The sequence below is a fragment of the Cyprinodon tularosa genome, unplaced genomic scaffold (assembly GCF_016077235.1).
Source record: "Cyprinodon tularosa strain WSP-4 unplaced genomic scaffold, ASM1607723v1 ctg207, whole genome shotgun sequence".
NCBI lineage: Eukaryota > Metazoa > Chordata > Actinopteri > Cyprinodontiformes > Cyprinodontidae > Cyprinodon > Cyprinodon tularosa.
The window spans coordinates 778672-796168 of record NW_024038767.1 but is presented as its reverse complement, the minus strand read 5'-3'; the positions used below and the strand labels follow the sequence as shown (position 1 = coordinate 796168).

At 38.0% G+C, this 17497-nt stretch overlaps 1 protein-coding gene across 1 annotated transcript; it reads right to left on the bottom strand.

The window, feature by feature from the left end:
- Positions 1-9767: 9767 nt before the first annotated feature.
- LOC119783561 (cytochrome c oxidase assembly protein COX16 homolog, mitochondrial) lies at positions 9768-15741 on the bottom strand. The gene is made up of 4 exons (XM_038285147.1): positions 15619-15741; positions 15023-15100; positions 10841-10909; positions 9768-10019 (listed from the first exon to the last, which is right to left on the bottom strand). Exons 1-4 carry the CDS (start codon positions 15676-15678, stop codon positions 9906-9908), a joined length of 321 nt encoding a protein of 106 aa, XP_038141075.1. The 5' UTR covers positions 15679-15741; the 3' UTR covers positions 9768-9905.
- Positions 15742-17497: the final 1756 nt, after the last annotated feature.

The following is a 17497-nucleotide window of genomic DNA, read 5'->3' as shown; positions in this document are numbered from 1 at the left end:
TGAGTAGGAAGTAGGCTGCAATTCAGAAAGTTGCATAAAAAAATCTTTGAAATGTAAAATGATTGCATCTTTTATGCAACATCGCTATAGAATTGGATGCAGTATTTCTGACCCCTCCTCTATCAGGGAAGATCAGTCCTAGATTGCCTCCATCCTGTAGCTCTCCTATGCATCTCTGCTCCAACACACCTGATACAAAAGTCCAAATCAAAAGTTTATTAGAGCTCTAACCATTTATTTGCTTACGGTGTGTTGAAGAAGGGATGAATGCAAAAGCTGCAGGATGATGCCACTCGAAGCGACGTTGTGGAATTAAAACGTGATCTGTGGCATATTTAGAACCCAAACTTTCCAGAATAAATGTCTTCACACCTTCTCTACTGCGTTTGTGTTTTCATGATGCTGCCTCAGTCAGTCTGAGCCTTCACTAAACAGCTGGATTTGTATTCAGATTGAATTTTTCACAGATGATCTTCATGTGCAAATATATCGACTCCCGTTTTCTGTTATCCAGGGATGTCAGAGAGAAAAGAGGGCCTGAAAAATACATTAAAACTGACGTTTGCGGCTGTAAAATGGGGAAAATCTGCTTTCTCCAATTCTCTGTGTATAAATATGCTAAACAAGAGCTTTTTTCTTGTTATGCAACATCAACAGAATTTCACCACCTCAGGACTAAGCATTTGTAAATGCGAAGTGGAGAACCAACAGGGAGAAGTCCAGCCCTAAGTGTTCATAATGTGTTTACCCTCAGCTCAGATAAAATCCACAGAGACTAATATTTGGCCTGGTGGAGGCTTCTGCAGCAATCGGATCTAAACATTCAGACACTCACAATATACACTATATTGCCAAAAGTATTTGCTCACCCATCCAAATTATTGGAATCAGGTGTTCCAATCACTTCCATGGCCACAGGTGTATAAATTCAAGCACCTAGGCATGCAGACTGTTTTTACAAACATTTGTGAAAGAATGGGTCGCTCTCAGGAGCTCAGTGAATTCCAGCGTGGAACTGTGATAGGATGCCACCTGTGCAACAAATCCAGTCGTGAAATTTCCTCGCTCCTAAATATTCCACAGTCAACTGTCAGCTGTATTATTAGAAAATGGAAGTGTTTGGGAACGACAGCAACTCAGCCACGAAGTGGTAGGCCACGTAAACTGACGGAGCGGGGTCAGCGGATGCTGACGCGCATAGTGCGAAGAGGTCGCCAACTTTCTGCAGAGTCAATCACTACAGACCTCCAAACTTCATGTAGCTCAAGAACAGTGCGCAGAGAGCTTCATGGAATGGGTTTCCATGGGCGAGCAGCTGCATCCAAGCCATACATCACCAAGTGCAATGCAAAGCGTCGGATGCGGTGGTGTAAAGCACGCCGCCACTGGACTCTAGAGCAGTGGAGACGCGTTCTCTGGAGTGACGAATCGCGCTTCTCCATCTGGCAATCTGATGGACGGGTCTGGGTTTGGCGGTTGCCAGGAGAACGGTACTTGTCTGACTGCATTGTGCCAAGTGTAAAGTTTGGTGGAGGGGGGATTATGGTGTGAGGTTGTTTTTCAGGAGCTGGGCTTGGCCCCTTAGTTCCAGTGAAAGGAACTCTGAATGCTTCAGCATACCAAGACATTTTGGACAATTCCATGCTCCCAACTTTGTGGGAACAGTTTGGAGCTGGCCCCTTCCTCTTCCAACATGACTGTGCACCAGTGCACAAAGCAAGGTCCATAAAGACATGGATGACAGAGTCTGGTGTGGATGAACTTGACTGGCCTGCACAGAGTCCTGACCTCAACCCGATAGAACACCTTTGGGATGAATTAGAGCGGAGACTGAGAGCCAGGCCTTCTCGTCCAACATCAGTGTGCGACCTCACAAATGCGCTTCTGGAAGAATGGTCAAAAATTCCCATAAACACACTCCTAAACCTTGTGGACAGCCTTCCCAGAAGAGTTGAAGCTGTTCTAGCTGCAAAGGGTGGACCGACGTCATATTGAACCCTATGGATTAGGAACGGGATGTCACTTAAGCTCATATGTGAGTCAAGGCAGGTGAGCAAATACTTTTGGCAATATAGTGTATTTGCAGAGGAGGACTGGTTAGACTGGTAAACCCATACTGGGTCCATTACCTATGAGAGGCAGGTTAGGACTCTGGAGCTTTTCATCGCAGCCCTCACACACTGAGAGAAGGAGAGACTCAGCAGCATGGGATGGAAGGAGACAGTCTGGAGGGGGTCTCAGTTTGTGTGCAAAGCAGCTCTGCAACGGGACCCCCTCTGCCCAACAGCCATGTTTCCATGACAACGTGTGGCCCCTGCCTCCCTGGCTTGGTGGCAGAGAGAGTGGAAGTGACGGCGGCGATCTGCACGTGTTCCGTCTGGCTCATTATGTGGGGAATGAAGTGAAACAGCCAGAGGCTGCATTTGTTCTGCGCGGACTACCCCTCAGCTGCCAAGCGTCCGTCTATTTATAGATATGAAATGAAAGAGAGAGAGAGAGAGACAGACTAAACCCAATAAGTACAGGAGCCATTTCTTCACTCCCCAAACCCACTTCTTCTTCATATGAATGCTGCCTTTTTTTACAATGTTTAGCTTTAAAGCTCTACATAACATATTTCAGCAACTCTAGAGTTTGTGGATTTTGCTGTGAGGATAAAATGTAGTCTAGATTTCTCTTTTCTATTCAAACATCATAAATATTTTGCAGCCCAGTTATGGTTAAATTATTGAAGGAATCCTGAAGCCACAGTCTCCAATCCACAAAGACAGCATGAATCATTTAAAAAGGCCTATTTTTGAATCCAATTTCTAAATTAGACAATACTTATTATTTGCAATAGCAACGTTAACCTTTCAACAGGTCCTTTCAACATTTCAAATCAACCTTGCTGTAACGCTCACCTTTTTCCACACAGTTCCTCTGATGTCGACTAAATAAATAACACTTTTAAATGCACTAATTTAAAGCCCAGGATTCCTGAAAATATTGTTAGGCTAATTGGGTATAGATGACAATTTGCAGACTAACTAAGATTTACATTTAAAATGTGAAAAAAACTCTACTATCTTATTGCAAATGCATAAAATGTAATAATTGTATTTTAAGGTTATAAACTCTCATTTAAATTATGGGGGAATGCAGTTATTTTCTGAAAATTTTACATATTTTGAGGTCATTTTTTGTTTAATCAAGCACCCTTCTTTAACTGAGTAGAACCATTTTAAAGCTATAGGGGAGGAGGTTGTTTTTCTGGCTGGATCATCTAAATAAGTGGTCCTCCTGATTGTCAATCATTCTGGTGATATGTTCATGTAAGGCCATCCTTCGTGCTCGTCCCCATTTTCACTTATCGGTGAGTTTTACATAGTGGAAAAATTGTAAATCTTCTTTTTGAAAGTAAGCTTGTATGAGCGATGCAAAAAGCAACTTCTAAACAGAGCGTGCACGAGGAGAAATTGTCTCGTGCACGCTCTTGCACACGTTTAATAGGCGTCCCTCCTGGGAGCGGGTACAGGGTTGTTTTTACGAACTGTAATCATTTTGTCTTATGTTTGCTTTTAAATCAAATGTTTAACAGACAAAAGGTAACCTGAGTGCTGTAGTTGTCATCAGAAAAAAGCCAAATAGATCATCATCAGGGAGTCTCTGACAGAGACCATTACCGAAAATCAATAATTACATCTATGAGATGCTTTGTTACATTTTTTTTCTAATTTAATCAAAGAGTTGCATTTTAAACCCTCCCTTGGTTCCTGGTAGAGGCAATTAAAGATGTTTTGCTATCAGCTAAACAGTTGTGAAGGAGGTTTTTATGTTTGCTTAGTTACCTGGATGGTTTGCCGGCTCTTCACCATGGCAACGCTCTATTGAGGTGGGGCTGCATGTCTCACGGGAGCAACATTACATAAATTTAGACTCTGGGTTTGACAGGCTTTTGAATTCATAAATGGTATTTTGGGCCAAAGACTAAAAAAAGTTAAAACTATAAAATGACTTCAGGAGGGCACCACCTAGTGTCTATCCATGCATGTCCCTGATGGGTAGTAAGTAGATCAGCTACTTGAGTAGTCTTCTTAGCAAAAAGTGTTTCATCTTAATTGAGTGATTCCTTTAAAGGCTACTTTTTCACTTTTACTTGAGTAAAAATATGATGAAGTAGAGCTACCTAAAGCTTTTAGGTACTCCACCAGCATCGGCTTATTTGTTATGTAAACTCACCATACTTTAATTTGATATTAACACGCCTTCAAACCTTTTACTGTGTCCAGCGAGTGATTTGGCAAAATGAATGACATAAAAAGAAGGGAAAAAAGTGGAGAAAACAGAAGTGGATAGAGGAGCAGCACATCTGTTAGCAGAGCTATGGGAGGAGAATAGAGCAGCATTAAAAAATTAATTCTCCCAGGATCAAAGTGAGAAGTTGAAGCCTCCTTTAAGCGCCTTAAATGTGAACAGATCATGTATCTTATTCTTTTATGCACCAGCCTTGAATATTCCTTTAAAATGGCATCCTTAACCCGTTGACGCCTGTTGTTGCTAAAAAGCAACAAAACGCTTGTGTTACACTGCAAAAAATATAAATCTATGCAAGTAAGTCCATTTTTCTTAAAATAAGAAAAGATTTTCTTGAATTGAGCAGCTAATTCAGACACTTTGCCATTGGAACAAGACATGTACATTTAAAATAAGAAAGAACAACTGCAGTCTTTCTTATTTTAAGTGCATAATATCTAATAATCTTATTTTAAGTGTAAAAATGCTCATTCCATTGGCAGATCATCTTCTTCTCCTACTCATATTAAGGGCAAATACACTTATTTTAAGATATTTTTAGAAAATTTTTGCACTGTAGGCAAACAGCCACTATAGCGTTTTTCCATCACCTCAGTGCTAGTTACAGTGTACACTCACCGGCCACTTTATTAGGTACACCTGTCCAAATGCTCATTAACACTTAATTTCTAAGCAGCCAATCACATGGCGGCAACTCAGTGCATTTAGGCATGTAGACATGGTCAAGACAATCTCCTGCAGTTCAAAGCGAGCATCAGTATGGGGAAGAAAGGTGATTTGAGTGACTTTGAACGTGGCATGATTGTTGGTGCCAGAAGGGCTGGTCTGAGTATTTCAGAAACTGCTGATCTACTGGGATTTTCACGCACAACCATCTCTAGGGTTTACAGAGAATGGTCCGAAAAAGAAAAAACATCCAGTGAGCGGCAGTTCTGTGGGCGGAAATGCCTTGTTGATGCCAGAGGTCAGAGGAGAATGGCCAGACTGGTTGGAGCTGATAGAAGGGCAACAGTGACTCAAATAACCACCCGTTACAACCAAGGTGGGCAGAAGAGCATCTCTGAACGCACAGTACGTGGAACTTTGAGGCAGATGGGCTACAGCAGCAGAAGACCACACCGGGTGCCACTCCTTTCAGCTAAGAACAGGAAACTGAGGCTACAATTTGCACAAGCTCATGGAAATTGGACAATAGAAGATTGGAAAAACGTTGCCTGGTCTGATGAGTCTCAATTTCTGCTGCGACATTCGGATGGTAGGGTCAGAATTTGGCGTCTACAACATGAAAGCATGGATCCATCCTGCCTTGTATCAGCGGTTCAGGCTGGTGGTGGTGGTGTCATGGTGTGGGGAATATTTTCTTGGCACTCTTTGGGCCCCTTGGTACCAATTGAGCATCGTTGCAACGCCACAGCCTACCTGAGTACTGTTGCTGACCATGTCCATTCCTTTATGACCACAATGTACCCAACCTCTGATGGCTACTTTCAGCAGGATAATGCGCCATGTCATAAAGCTGGAATCATCTCAGACTGGTTTCTTGAACATGACAATGAGTTCACTGTACTCAAATGGCCTCCACAGTCACCAGATCTCAATCTAATAGAGCATCTTTGGGATTTGGTAGAACGGGAGATTCGCATCATGGATGTGCAGCCGACAAATCTGCGGCAACTGTGTGATGCCATCATGTCAATATGGACCAAACTCCCTGAGGAATGCTTCCAGCACCTTGTTGAATCTATGCCACCAAGAATTGAGGCAGTTCTGAAGGCAAAAGGGGGTCCAACCCGTTACTAGCATGGGGTACCTAATAAACTGGCCAGTGAGTGTATGTTATCATTATGTGCAGTTATAACTGCTGTTACAAAATATATTTTACATTCATTTCTATTTATTTCTTAATATTAATCATTTTAATTTGGCATCTCATTGAAGCGGAAAAACACACACATAATTTATTTTTTATAAACATTTATATCAATTCAGGCTTCAAGGCGTTAAAAGCTCCTTTTAGTCTTAGGCCCAGATCATGACGCTGCCACCACTTTTCCTGTTAAATGTATACGGCCATTTTGGTGATGTGTTGTTTTCATGTCCAGCATGCAAACTGGAATTAATGTCAATGTATTAAACTTAGATATTATAGATCATCACATTATTTGCAATATCTTTTTTGTTTTTAGGATATTCCTTCTTGTAACTCTATTCACTGCTGCATGAATACAGAATGCAGGCGTCTGTTATGACACACTGACCATAACCAGTACTTACTGGAGACTCTTTCAGCAGTACTGCTCTCCTCATGGCTAGTTTCTAATTTCCCAGTTGTCCCATAATCCCCGCAGCCAGAACTAACCTACAGTCTGCAACAGTTTCTGTGAAATGCTGTTGATCTTTTGTTGGAAGCTCTTGATACCTTTGTACAATAACTTCTGTTCGATCCTTTTTAACAGTGACTTTTAATAAAAATTAGGAAATGACATCACATTCCTACTAGGAAAGCTAAAATGAATGTAAGATTAATCAGATATTCAAGAATTTATTGCAGATGTCAGCTCAAACTGAACAAATTCTGAAAATAAATCTGTTTTCAGTATTTTTGTTTTGTTTTGTTTGCACAATCAGGTAATGGTAGTTTTTAATCTATATAAAGTATATTATTATTTTGCTCCTTTGCTTTATTTTTTGGGGGGTTTTTTTCACCTAGTTGTACAGGATATGAGGGGAAATGTGGGAAAACAAACTGAATCATTGTCCAAGTAAAAAAAAAAAACATTTTAACACCACTGTGAAAATATTTGAGAGCTACTTTTTAATGTAACTGGGAATTTAACTGGAAAATAAACTAGAAAAATTAAAAGATCTGGAGGAAAAACCTGATCTAACTGCAGACAAATATCTGGCTCTCCAGCACATCAGCTACGATTTTATCTGTGATCCGGACTGCATAGAGAGCCGTGGAAGGAGCCGTGTTGAAGCATATGGTGGGATTGAAAACATGCTTCTGTTACCGATGTCTTTAGACTCTGATAATTAAACAGGTTTTATCTGAATTAGACAAATCAGAGATCAGCTGTTGTTTTGATAGCTGCTTCTGCTTGGATTATATGAGGATCTCGGCTCCATCGTTGCTATGATACAAACACAAACACCTCGATGTGTTGATGGTGATCTCAGAGGATTTCAGCAGCCATCCAGACGACGTCATTACTGCACATAGGTCATTAAAACAACACTTAAAGACGACTCGTTATCGCTCGTTATAAACCATGTTGTTGCAGCTGGAAACATCTCCCTTTGTTGTAATGTTACAAGAGTTTTTAATAACAATCACAATTTATACATTCTTTATTTAAGGAAAATTTAAGGAAAAATGTAAAGAAAAAAATTATCTATATATATCTATATATATAGGGCCTGCAAAAAACTAAGAGTTGGACGGTACAGTCAAAGTTCAGAGCTTTAGGAATATGTGTAAAAAACTATCTTTCATTAATACTTTTACATCCATTTGACTGCATTTGAGTTATTTTGCAAAAAACAAAAACAGGCAGAATTTCAGTCTCCAGAGTGCAGCTGGGATGGCTGCATATTCAGACTGGTTCTTCAAAAAGATCCCCTCAGACGGGTGGCACCCAAACAGAAGCTTAGAAATCAGATTACTTTTCTTTAATATCCATTTTTCAAATATGACTGAGCTTTTGTTGTTCTATTATGTGAAACTTCAATCTAACTGCAAAATAAAAATGTTTATAGAGTTTAAACATCTTTGAAAAATTATTATAAGCACTTATAATTTATACACATTAGCTAAAAAAACTTTTTTTCCACTGCTCTAAATTCTACCCACAGGTTCAAATTAAAACTGTTTCAGATGGGACTCCTGCTTATCCGTCATGTAAAACCGTTATTTCGAGCTTTTTAATATAAATTCAAAGATTTCCCAACAATTGATTACACAGGCTTCTACACCAAGATAGGTTCATTTGAAACCTCTAAATATCTGGAACTGACTGATGGCGTACGGATACAAGAAACAAAAGAAGGGCACAAGGAACGACACGGAGGAAAACACAAAAGGAAATGAAGAGAAATGAAGAGAAACAGAAGAAAATACTTTAAAAAGGTGGAAAAAAAGGCAAGAAGAGGCAGGAGGAAGGAAAGGATACAAGGAAGGAAGGGAAAAGAGACAGAAATGATAAGGGAAGGAAGGAAGGAAGGAAGGAAGGAACGAACGAACAAAGGAAGGAAGGAACGAACGAACGAACGAACGAACAAAGGAAGGAACGAACGAACGAACGAACAAAGGAAGGAACTAGGGAAGGAACTAAGGAACAAACTAAGGAAGGAACTATTGGACATTATTAACAATGCCAGCCACCCTCTGCACACGGCCTTCACCTGATCCGTGGGAGATTGCTCCTCCCTAAATGCAGCAACATCAGACTGCTGAACTTCTTTGTTCCTGAAGCCATCTGGCTGTAAAACTCCTGACTTGGGGAGAGGAAGAGATGATAGGAAGTTTTATTTTTTTTACTTTAATGGCATCTTGCTTTAACTGTTTGTTTTTTATATAAGCTACTGGAAGCAGAATTTCCCTGCATACATTTTAACACCAAGGGATAAATAAAGCTGAGTCTAAGTCTAAGAGATTAAAATGTAAGGGACATCAATTGGAGAATAAATATAAAGAAAAAAAAGATTCCCACAGAATTAACAACCTATAGGCTTCAGAATGGAGCAACAGTGAAGCTACTGGTTTAAGGAAGCTGGTTTGAGTGGTGAGCTACAGTTACTTTCTGACCCAACATCATAGAAACGTGATCATAGAAAATGTTTCTTTATGACAATGTTCCAGGCGAGAGCAGCCGCTAAGACGGCTCATTTCACCGCCGAACACGCCGCTCGTCAATCACCCAGAGGTTACATATACCTACAGATCCAAGTCATAAAACCTGCAGCAAAAATGCTGTTACATTGTTTTGTTTGACAAAAAAATGCATAAGTAATACTATTTTCATAACAAACACAATCAATCCGCTGCAGTGAGAAGTAATAACTGTCAGAGAAACAGATTACTGCTGAGACCTGGAAAGCCTGAGGAAACGCACAGCTCTCCTCTTATTTATTCTTTTCTATTTTGAAGCAGGTGAATCAATGCAATATCCTTGTAAACAGACCTTTATTTGGGAATTTCTTTATTTTTTTGGGGGTAAATAACGTGGAGCAAATTTAGGTCTTAGGAAGAAAAGTAATAATTTATTGATAAAATCTCCTCGTTGGAGCTGGAGGTGAAATGCCACCTGTTGGCTGTTTGGTAAAACTCCCGATCAACTTGTTTTAGGAACACATTTTATTGAATTAACATATTTTAACAGTAATGTTTAAATAGTGGTTCTGAATAATTTATGAACAGAAGAAACCAACAGTATTTACTCCAATAGAACGTTTCCAAGGACTCGGGTCCAACACAGGCTGAGAGCTGCAGAGCTGCAGGCAGCGTGGAGGATAAGCAAACATCAGTGGCGTCGTCTCCGTGGGGCTCTGCTCTGTCTTCTGTGATCTGGTGTTTCTGAGCGTGCGTACGGCGAGCTCGGGCCGCAGCCTCAGTCTGTTTTGCTGAGATTTTTGCGCTGCTGCTCCTGATACTCCCTGGAGTCCTCCCAGGGACGAGGACCACGGATGTTCTTCCACTCGTCTAGATGAATTTCCTTCAACTTCTGGAAAGATAAAAAAGAAAAAAAGCTGTGTTTTTTTTCTTCAGTTTCAGCCATAAATACGACTGCAGCTACCGTTACACTTTGCTTCAAGGCTGCAGCTACATATGCATGCTTTTCTATGAGACTTTTTCCTTACACTCAACCTTTCATGTATGGAGCAACAAGTAATGACATCTAGTGTTTCAAATCGGAACAACAAAATACAGATAACCCCCCCCCCTTTATCCTTTTGCAAGCATGCCCTATAGCAGGAGTCTGAGACCTTTAACACAGGTCTCACAGGTTTTGCCCCAAATCCGGTGAAATAAGTTGATTAGTGCTGCAAATATGAAACATTTTTTTGGATAAACTATTTATTGTTAAATATCTGCTACATGACAGTAGTCGCCATTTTAAAGAACCATTTTATTTGTATTTTTAGGTTTGAATAATGAAAAAGAAGCAATATGGATTGCCTGGATGTTGATATCTGCGGAAAATTATATAAAACAAACTCGTTTCACACTAATAAGGAAAAACATTCGATTTAAAAACATGTTTCTAGTTCTTTCAATGTCATTTTGTTATGGAAATTCAATTTATAAACTTTTTTTCAAGCTACATATTATTATACTATATTCAAAACTATACATTTAGCCAATAAAGAGCCATTGTTAAAGGACCAAAGAGCCACTTATGGCTCTGGAGTTGCAGGTTTCAGACTCCTAATCTGTGCAATAACTGTTTAAACTCATTTAAAGCTGCTCAGACAAAGAATCCTGCTATAGACTGCAGGCTAACCTGTTTTCATCCACAGCGTTTCTACGCCTCGCTCTCCTTACCTCATATTCCTCCTCCAGTATGACCGCCTGCTTCTGTGGATTCACCTTCGCCTCCAGTGAAGGATCCAGCTGCAAAACCACAGATGAAGAACAGAACATTTTTCACTGCTCTGTTTGCTTTAGGAGTTCCTGTAATACATTATAATACATTATTATTACTTATATGGGGTAAGATCACTTTTAAAACCCACATTTTTCACTGTAAAGCAAAATACCATCATAAACAGGAGAAAACTGACAGAGAAACACGGAGGTTGTTGTATGATACTGTGGGCAGACTTTAAAGCAGGGCCCAAAGTCCAGACTTAATTAATTAGAGAATAAATATAAACTTGGATTATTGGCCTTATGGTTTTACTGCATTTTCTAAATACATATAAATAAACAAATCAAGAGGGGTTCATATTTTGGAAAAGCAGTGACAATTTGGACCAAAATAAAGCTGCCACTCCAAAAATTTGAGAAGAATCAATTTTTGTGACTATAAAGTCAACCTATTCAGCATAAATATAATCCTCCATAAGTTCAAGTTTAACAAAAAAAAAAAAAAATCTTTGATACATGTTTGTGTCAGAGGTCAAAGGTCGGGTCCAGAGCAGCTTTACAGGGTTCTACATTCTCCCCAAGAATAGCTCTGAAATCAATCCCACGCTGATCATTACTTTTATTGAGTTCATAATATTTCACTGTAACAATGCTAAGGGTTTTTTCTGTATGAATGATGACTAATTAGACCTACATTACCATGGCTAATAAATTATTTATAGAATATTTTACAGCTGTCAAGCTAGAGAATTAATAGCCTGAACAATTAGTACCCTACCGTCTACTAGCTGTACTTAATACAAAAACATCCAATACACGAAGCCATTAAAAAGCTAAAAAAGAAAGAAGTCCTGCAAGGAATAAAGAGCCTTGGAGTTCATCCTCGCCTTGAGGCTAAATTAAGTCATTGAGGAGAAAATGCAAATTTAATCACGCTGGACTTAATCTCCGACAGCGGTTTCAGCATGTAGGAGATATCTGAGAGAGAGCTGGCTAATGCAATCAGCTGATCCCAATCCAAGCACAAGCTTGAAGAGTGCTTTTAAGAATGTGCATGTCTCCCCCGTTTAAATATTCACTGCATTAAACTGCATGCGGGGGGGGGGCGACTCTTACTCCAGGGGGCTGGAGCAGCTCTGTGTGCTTCACACACCTTCACAGGAGGAGCGTGAGCTATGAGGGGGGCACAGATACAAGGCCTGGGGCAGGGTGCGCTCATCCACCATCATCCTCCACTGCCTCACATGAACAGGAGCAAAAGACGCTCCAACCATCTGGCTCCATCCCAGATGACTGGAAGCAGAGTCCATCGGTGCAGTGGAGCTCCACAGACGGCTTCTCCTTACATAATCAGCATTTTAACTAAGTCGTTTCCATTTCATGAAACATTAGACCTGTTTCACATCTTTCTATTTCTTTTTGACATCAATAAGGAAGTGTCTGCACAACTTCCTAAATACTGGAATTTTATTTAACCTTTCCTTTTAGGTTTAGTAAAACCTTAAGCAATTGGGAGCACATGGTCAGATTCTCCTAAATATTAGTAAAGTTTCATTAGACTGAAAGCTATATGAAAAAAAAAAAAAAAAAATATATATATATATATATATATATATATATATATATATATGGGCTGCAACTAACGATTCTTAGTTCAATTAAACGATTAATAACCGGAGCTCCAAAGGTCCTTTAAAGACGAATTAATGAAATCAAACCAGATGAAATTCAAACTTTTCCACTGAAGGAGTTCTGGATAGAGCATACTGTCACATCATTTTTTTTTTTTTATCTTAAATGTCCACTTGTCTAAATTTTTTTCTTTTTATTTATTTATATGTATAAAGAAAAACATTTAGAAAAGTCCACATTAGGTGGACCTTACACTTGTTATAAAGATTACAATCTGTTTCTTGTGCTTAGAGAAGTTGACAAACATTCAACCATCCACTGCAAAGATTTACTACAATTGAATGTAAATATTTAAGGAATTAAAATTCAGTTAAACCTAAACAGAACAAACAAACTATGATCACTTAACAAAAAAAGGACTTAATTGACTTTTTTGAGAGGGTTAAAGCATATTTGGCTATAAAGCGAAAGAAAAAGTCAAACTTTTTTCTTCTTTAACACTAAACAGCATCACTTACCCCTAAAGATAAAGCCTTAGTGGCTGCAGCGTCCAGACATGCATCAGGCTGCTGTTCACATCTACAGTGGGGTTTTTTTTTCCAAACGTGTTATTACCTCAGTTTAAATCCTAGTCTTTTGTAAATTCAAAAAACCTTTTCAACATGTAAATGATATTAAGTGAAGAAGGGAGAACAATTAAATCAGCCTTTATGTTGGTGTCCTGGAGCTTCTGCCATGCTTTTATAAGGTTTACAAATGATGTCATTGTACAAAAGCATCAGTCTGGAGAAAAGTATAAAGAGATCAGAAAGAAATAAGACATGAACAGGGATAGAGCGATGGCAGCCATTAATAACTGAAGACAACAGGAGCAGCATAGAGAAATGGGTATTTCTTTTAAAAAATACAAATGGAAGACTCAAACTGGTCTGGAAGGCTGCAAAAAGATCAACACTTTTGCTAAAGCTACAGGAATTTCCAAACAGCAATAATTATTATTTTTCCGTGTTATGTCAGTCTCCTGTATTCTCCTGATTTTTAGAGAAAGGGACGCAGGATGCAACAATGTCTGTTAGTCTCCAAAAGAAATGGTCAAAGTGATCAGAAATCAAGCAAGCTTTGTCAAAGAATGCACTCTGGACCAATCAAAGTAAAGATGAACCTTTGAACCACTTCATCATCAGGGATGTTTTTTGGTCCAAAAGCAAAACTGACTATGATTTTTTTTAAAAGGAACTAACCTAGAGTGAAAAATGTTTTAGTATCACCGTCTAGGCCTGTTTTTTTATTTTCCCTCAAGGTGGATGAAAATGATCAATTATAAATAGCAGCAGGTTTTCATCCAAAACCTTTGGATGTCTGCTGGAAAGCTGCCACTGCAGAGTGTTTTCAGCATCACCCAGCAAACCTCTGAATCTACAAAGATGACTTTCCTAGAAGAAATGTTACAATTGAAAGGCTAAGTATGACTCCTGGAAAAGAAAATCTCTAAGGTCACCTTTAAGGGGCTGCAGATCAACTGTTTTCACAGTCGGATCAATTTACCAAACTTTTCCCAGGTCGGGTGGGCAAATGGTACCAATGTTCTTTTCTTTAAACTCAGCAACATTTATATAGGCTAAGTGCTACAACTATTGAAAGCATAATATCAAGCCTGCTGGTGTTTCTGCACTGGAGCCACATCAAGGCCGTGACCATAACCGCGCTTCAGCTTTAGTAAACAAAGGACAGAGGTCATAACTTATGCATTCAATTCAGTTTAAATTCATTTTATCCATAAAATGCTTATGAACAATTAACGTAGTCTGAAAATGTATACAAATATTTAACACTGCTGTCAAGTTATGTTAATTTTTCAAATTAACTGAAAGTTTTAAGGGAAACCAAGTAGATTGCATCGACTTGGCAACTTGCAGCAATCTCTCTTCCTGGATAAGCATGTGGCGACAGTAGGAGTGAGTATTGCAAAGGGTGCTGCTATACAGCACGCACCACAACACTTTGGTTACATTACCATATAATCCATGATATTCCAATACCATTACATATATTGTTATAATCTACCAGGCTAATATCAAAATTAAATGTAGAGATGAAAAAGCAAGTAAAATCAATTATAAACATGTAGAGACTTTGAAATAGTGTCTGGAAGCACAGAATAACAGGCCAGAAAACACATTTAATGTTTGGGGGATTTTTCTTCTACAAGCAGCGTGTTTATTTAAAAAAAAAAAAAAAAAAAGCTTCAACTTTTATAGAAAAATATCATGCTCTGTTCTTAAAAAGGAAAGAAATGTATGTTTGTGTTTAATATCTAACATTAAATTATCTATTTTAATATATATATATATATATATATATATATATATATATATATATATATGCATCCTCTTTTTGCACTTACAGTTCTAGCCACTAGGTGGCGTGTATGCATTTTACACGGTACTGTAAAGTTTGTGTTTGAGTTGTTAGTAAAGTGAGAATAAAGATGATGTTGAAACAAACCCTTTTCCTGATCTTCTGGGCATCATAACGGATCTGAGCAAACTCCCGCAAACCGAAGGAGCCGCCGACGACCAGCAGCTGAAAACAAGACAAAATAAAGAACAAAAAATAAAAACAAACATGGATTTTCTAAGATAAAGAGGAAGATATGTCAACTGGGAGAACAGTGAAACAAGATGCTGCATTAAAGTACATTATTAAAACAAAAACAATTGAACTGTTGTTTTCAGGTAAAAGGTTTAGTATGTAAATGTTATTTTCCGCATTTCAATATGACAATCTAGTCATTTTGTTGGCCCCGAAACTAAAATATTTATGGCCATTAATAGCTGCTTTTAATTTTCAAAATGGAATATTAATGAAGCAAATCAAACGATTGTATTCAATGTTTGTTCATTTAACAGCGGCTAACAGATCAGACAAGACAAGGCGTTGAAATACAATAATGTCGAAATAAAATTAGAAAAATTATGTCTAAACATCTGTTATAATAAACGTGTTTTTAGGTAAGTAACCGATATAAGGCTAAATATAAAGCCAAACCTCTACTAATCCCTTCAGGTGCATAAAGACGTTTAATGTAAGATTTTTCTTACAAGCATAGGAACTCCATACTTGATTGTTTTGTTTCTCTGCAGTGAATTTAAATTAAACATGATTTCTTTCTCCTGCTACATGTCCTTCTGTTATTCTACGGTTAGCAAACAGCTTACGGCTGAGCAGGAAGTGTTCCTTCATCTGTCCGACACGCTAAACGTTCCGGCTAGAAACGAGATCTCTATCAGCCGTTCCTATGTTTTGAGTTATTTGGATATCTAAATCAGTTTGAAAGCCGCCAAAGTAAAACTGCTTCACAAACACTTTATATAGCTATTATTTTTTTAAATATGCATGAAAACAATTTCTTATTGTGAATTTTTTTATTTTTCGCCAAAATGAAAAGTTTAATTCCAAGTACGTAGAAGTAAACTTTGTCACATTAATCCAAGTTACAAATATTAACCTCAGTCTATTTTATTTATTTAAAGAACTATAATTCAGAATTGTGTAGAGGAAGAAAAATGATTGTGGTTCAAAATCATAAAAAAAAATCAACAATAAAATCTATTATTGCTAGTTTTCTTCTCTGAAGAAAAAAGTGCCAGCTTTCAGATTAAAGGGGAAATCTCTGAGCATTACTTTTGCAAATATTGCCTCAAATTCTCAGTTGTGTTTGATTTTTTTAAATGCATGTGGAGAAAGTAACCCAGTTCCAGATTAGTTCTGGTTTAACCTATGTTGTGAAATAAGAATCAGATTAGAATTTTTTGGGGGAAAAAATCACCTGAAACAATAAAAAAAAAAATGCAAATTTATGATCTGTAACTGAGGAAAAAATTACCTCCATTTGTTTTAATCATACATTAACAGATTGTGTTACTTTTTTTTGAGAAAGTTGAGCTCAAACTTGCAATCCAAAAAGAATAAAAGACCTTTAAAAAAGAAGCACCTCTATGAAAGTACTTTGTAACCTGTTAAAAGTAAAGTGATTTTTAAGATGTTGGAATGCCATCAAACCAAAGTGAGACGTTATCTAAATGTGGAAAAACATGCGGCAATAGTGAACTTTCCTACTGGTCAGTAAACTAGAATTACTTGCACATAAAATCTTCTATATTTCCTCAGAAATGTGTTTTTATAAGCTGACCTTTTCCATTGACCTTTTCCTTTTCCAGTGAACATTCAACGGGTCAATCAGATGATGGATGTGATAAAGTTTCAACATGGTGAAGTTAAAGATTCGTTGCCAGGTATTGTAAACTCTTGACGTTATTTAGGGAGGAAATCCACTTTTTTATTGCTACATGTAGCAATTGAAATGGATATATAAAAGCTACTTTAGTACTTAGGTTATCTTAATCCGTTATTATTATTGTTTTAGGGCAAGCCAAGCAAATGCCCATCCCCACCATCGCTGTGCATATTTCATCCCATCTTCTTAAAAACTCTGAACAGCAAAAAGGTCCATGCAAAGGAAAATAATCCCCACAGCATAAAGCTGCCAGTGGCGTGTTTCTCCATGAAAAATGTGGTGATGTAGTCTATAAATGTGGCTAAATGCATACCAGTTTTCATATATATATACATATATATAATTTACCTTTCCCTTTACAGTCACTCTCTACTTGGTGTTGGGCAATCAAAAACCTCTATGACAAGCCATTATGGTTTTAATATGACACCAGTTAAATGTATTGCCTGCTTTGGGGCAGAGAATTTGCTTAACAATGTTAGAAATGTCAAATTTGTGTGGAAAGTGAGAGATATTGTTATACATCATAAAATCAAACCTGAGAGATTTGAGAAAGAGCAGATGGAAATGTTTATACAAAAGGTGGCATTTGCCTTTTAATCAGTGTCACCTTTTTTCGTCTCACCTGTAACCATTAAAGTTCTCATAGGTTTTAATCATGTACAGGAATTTATAAGAATTCT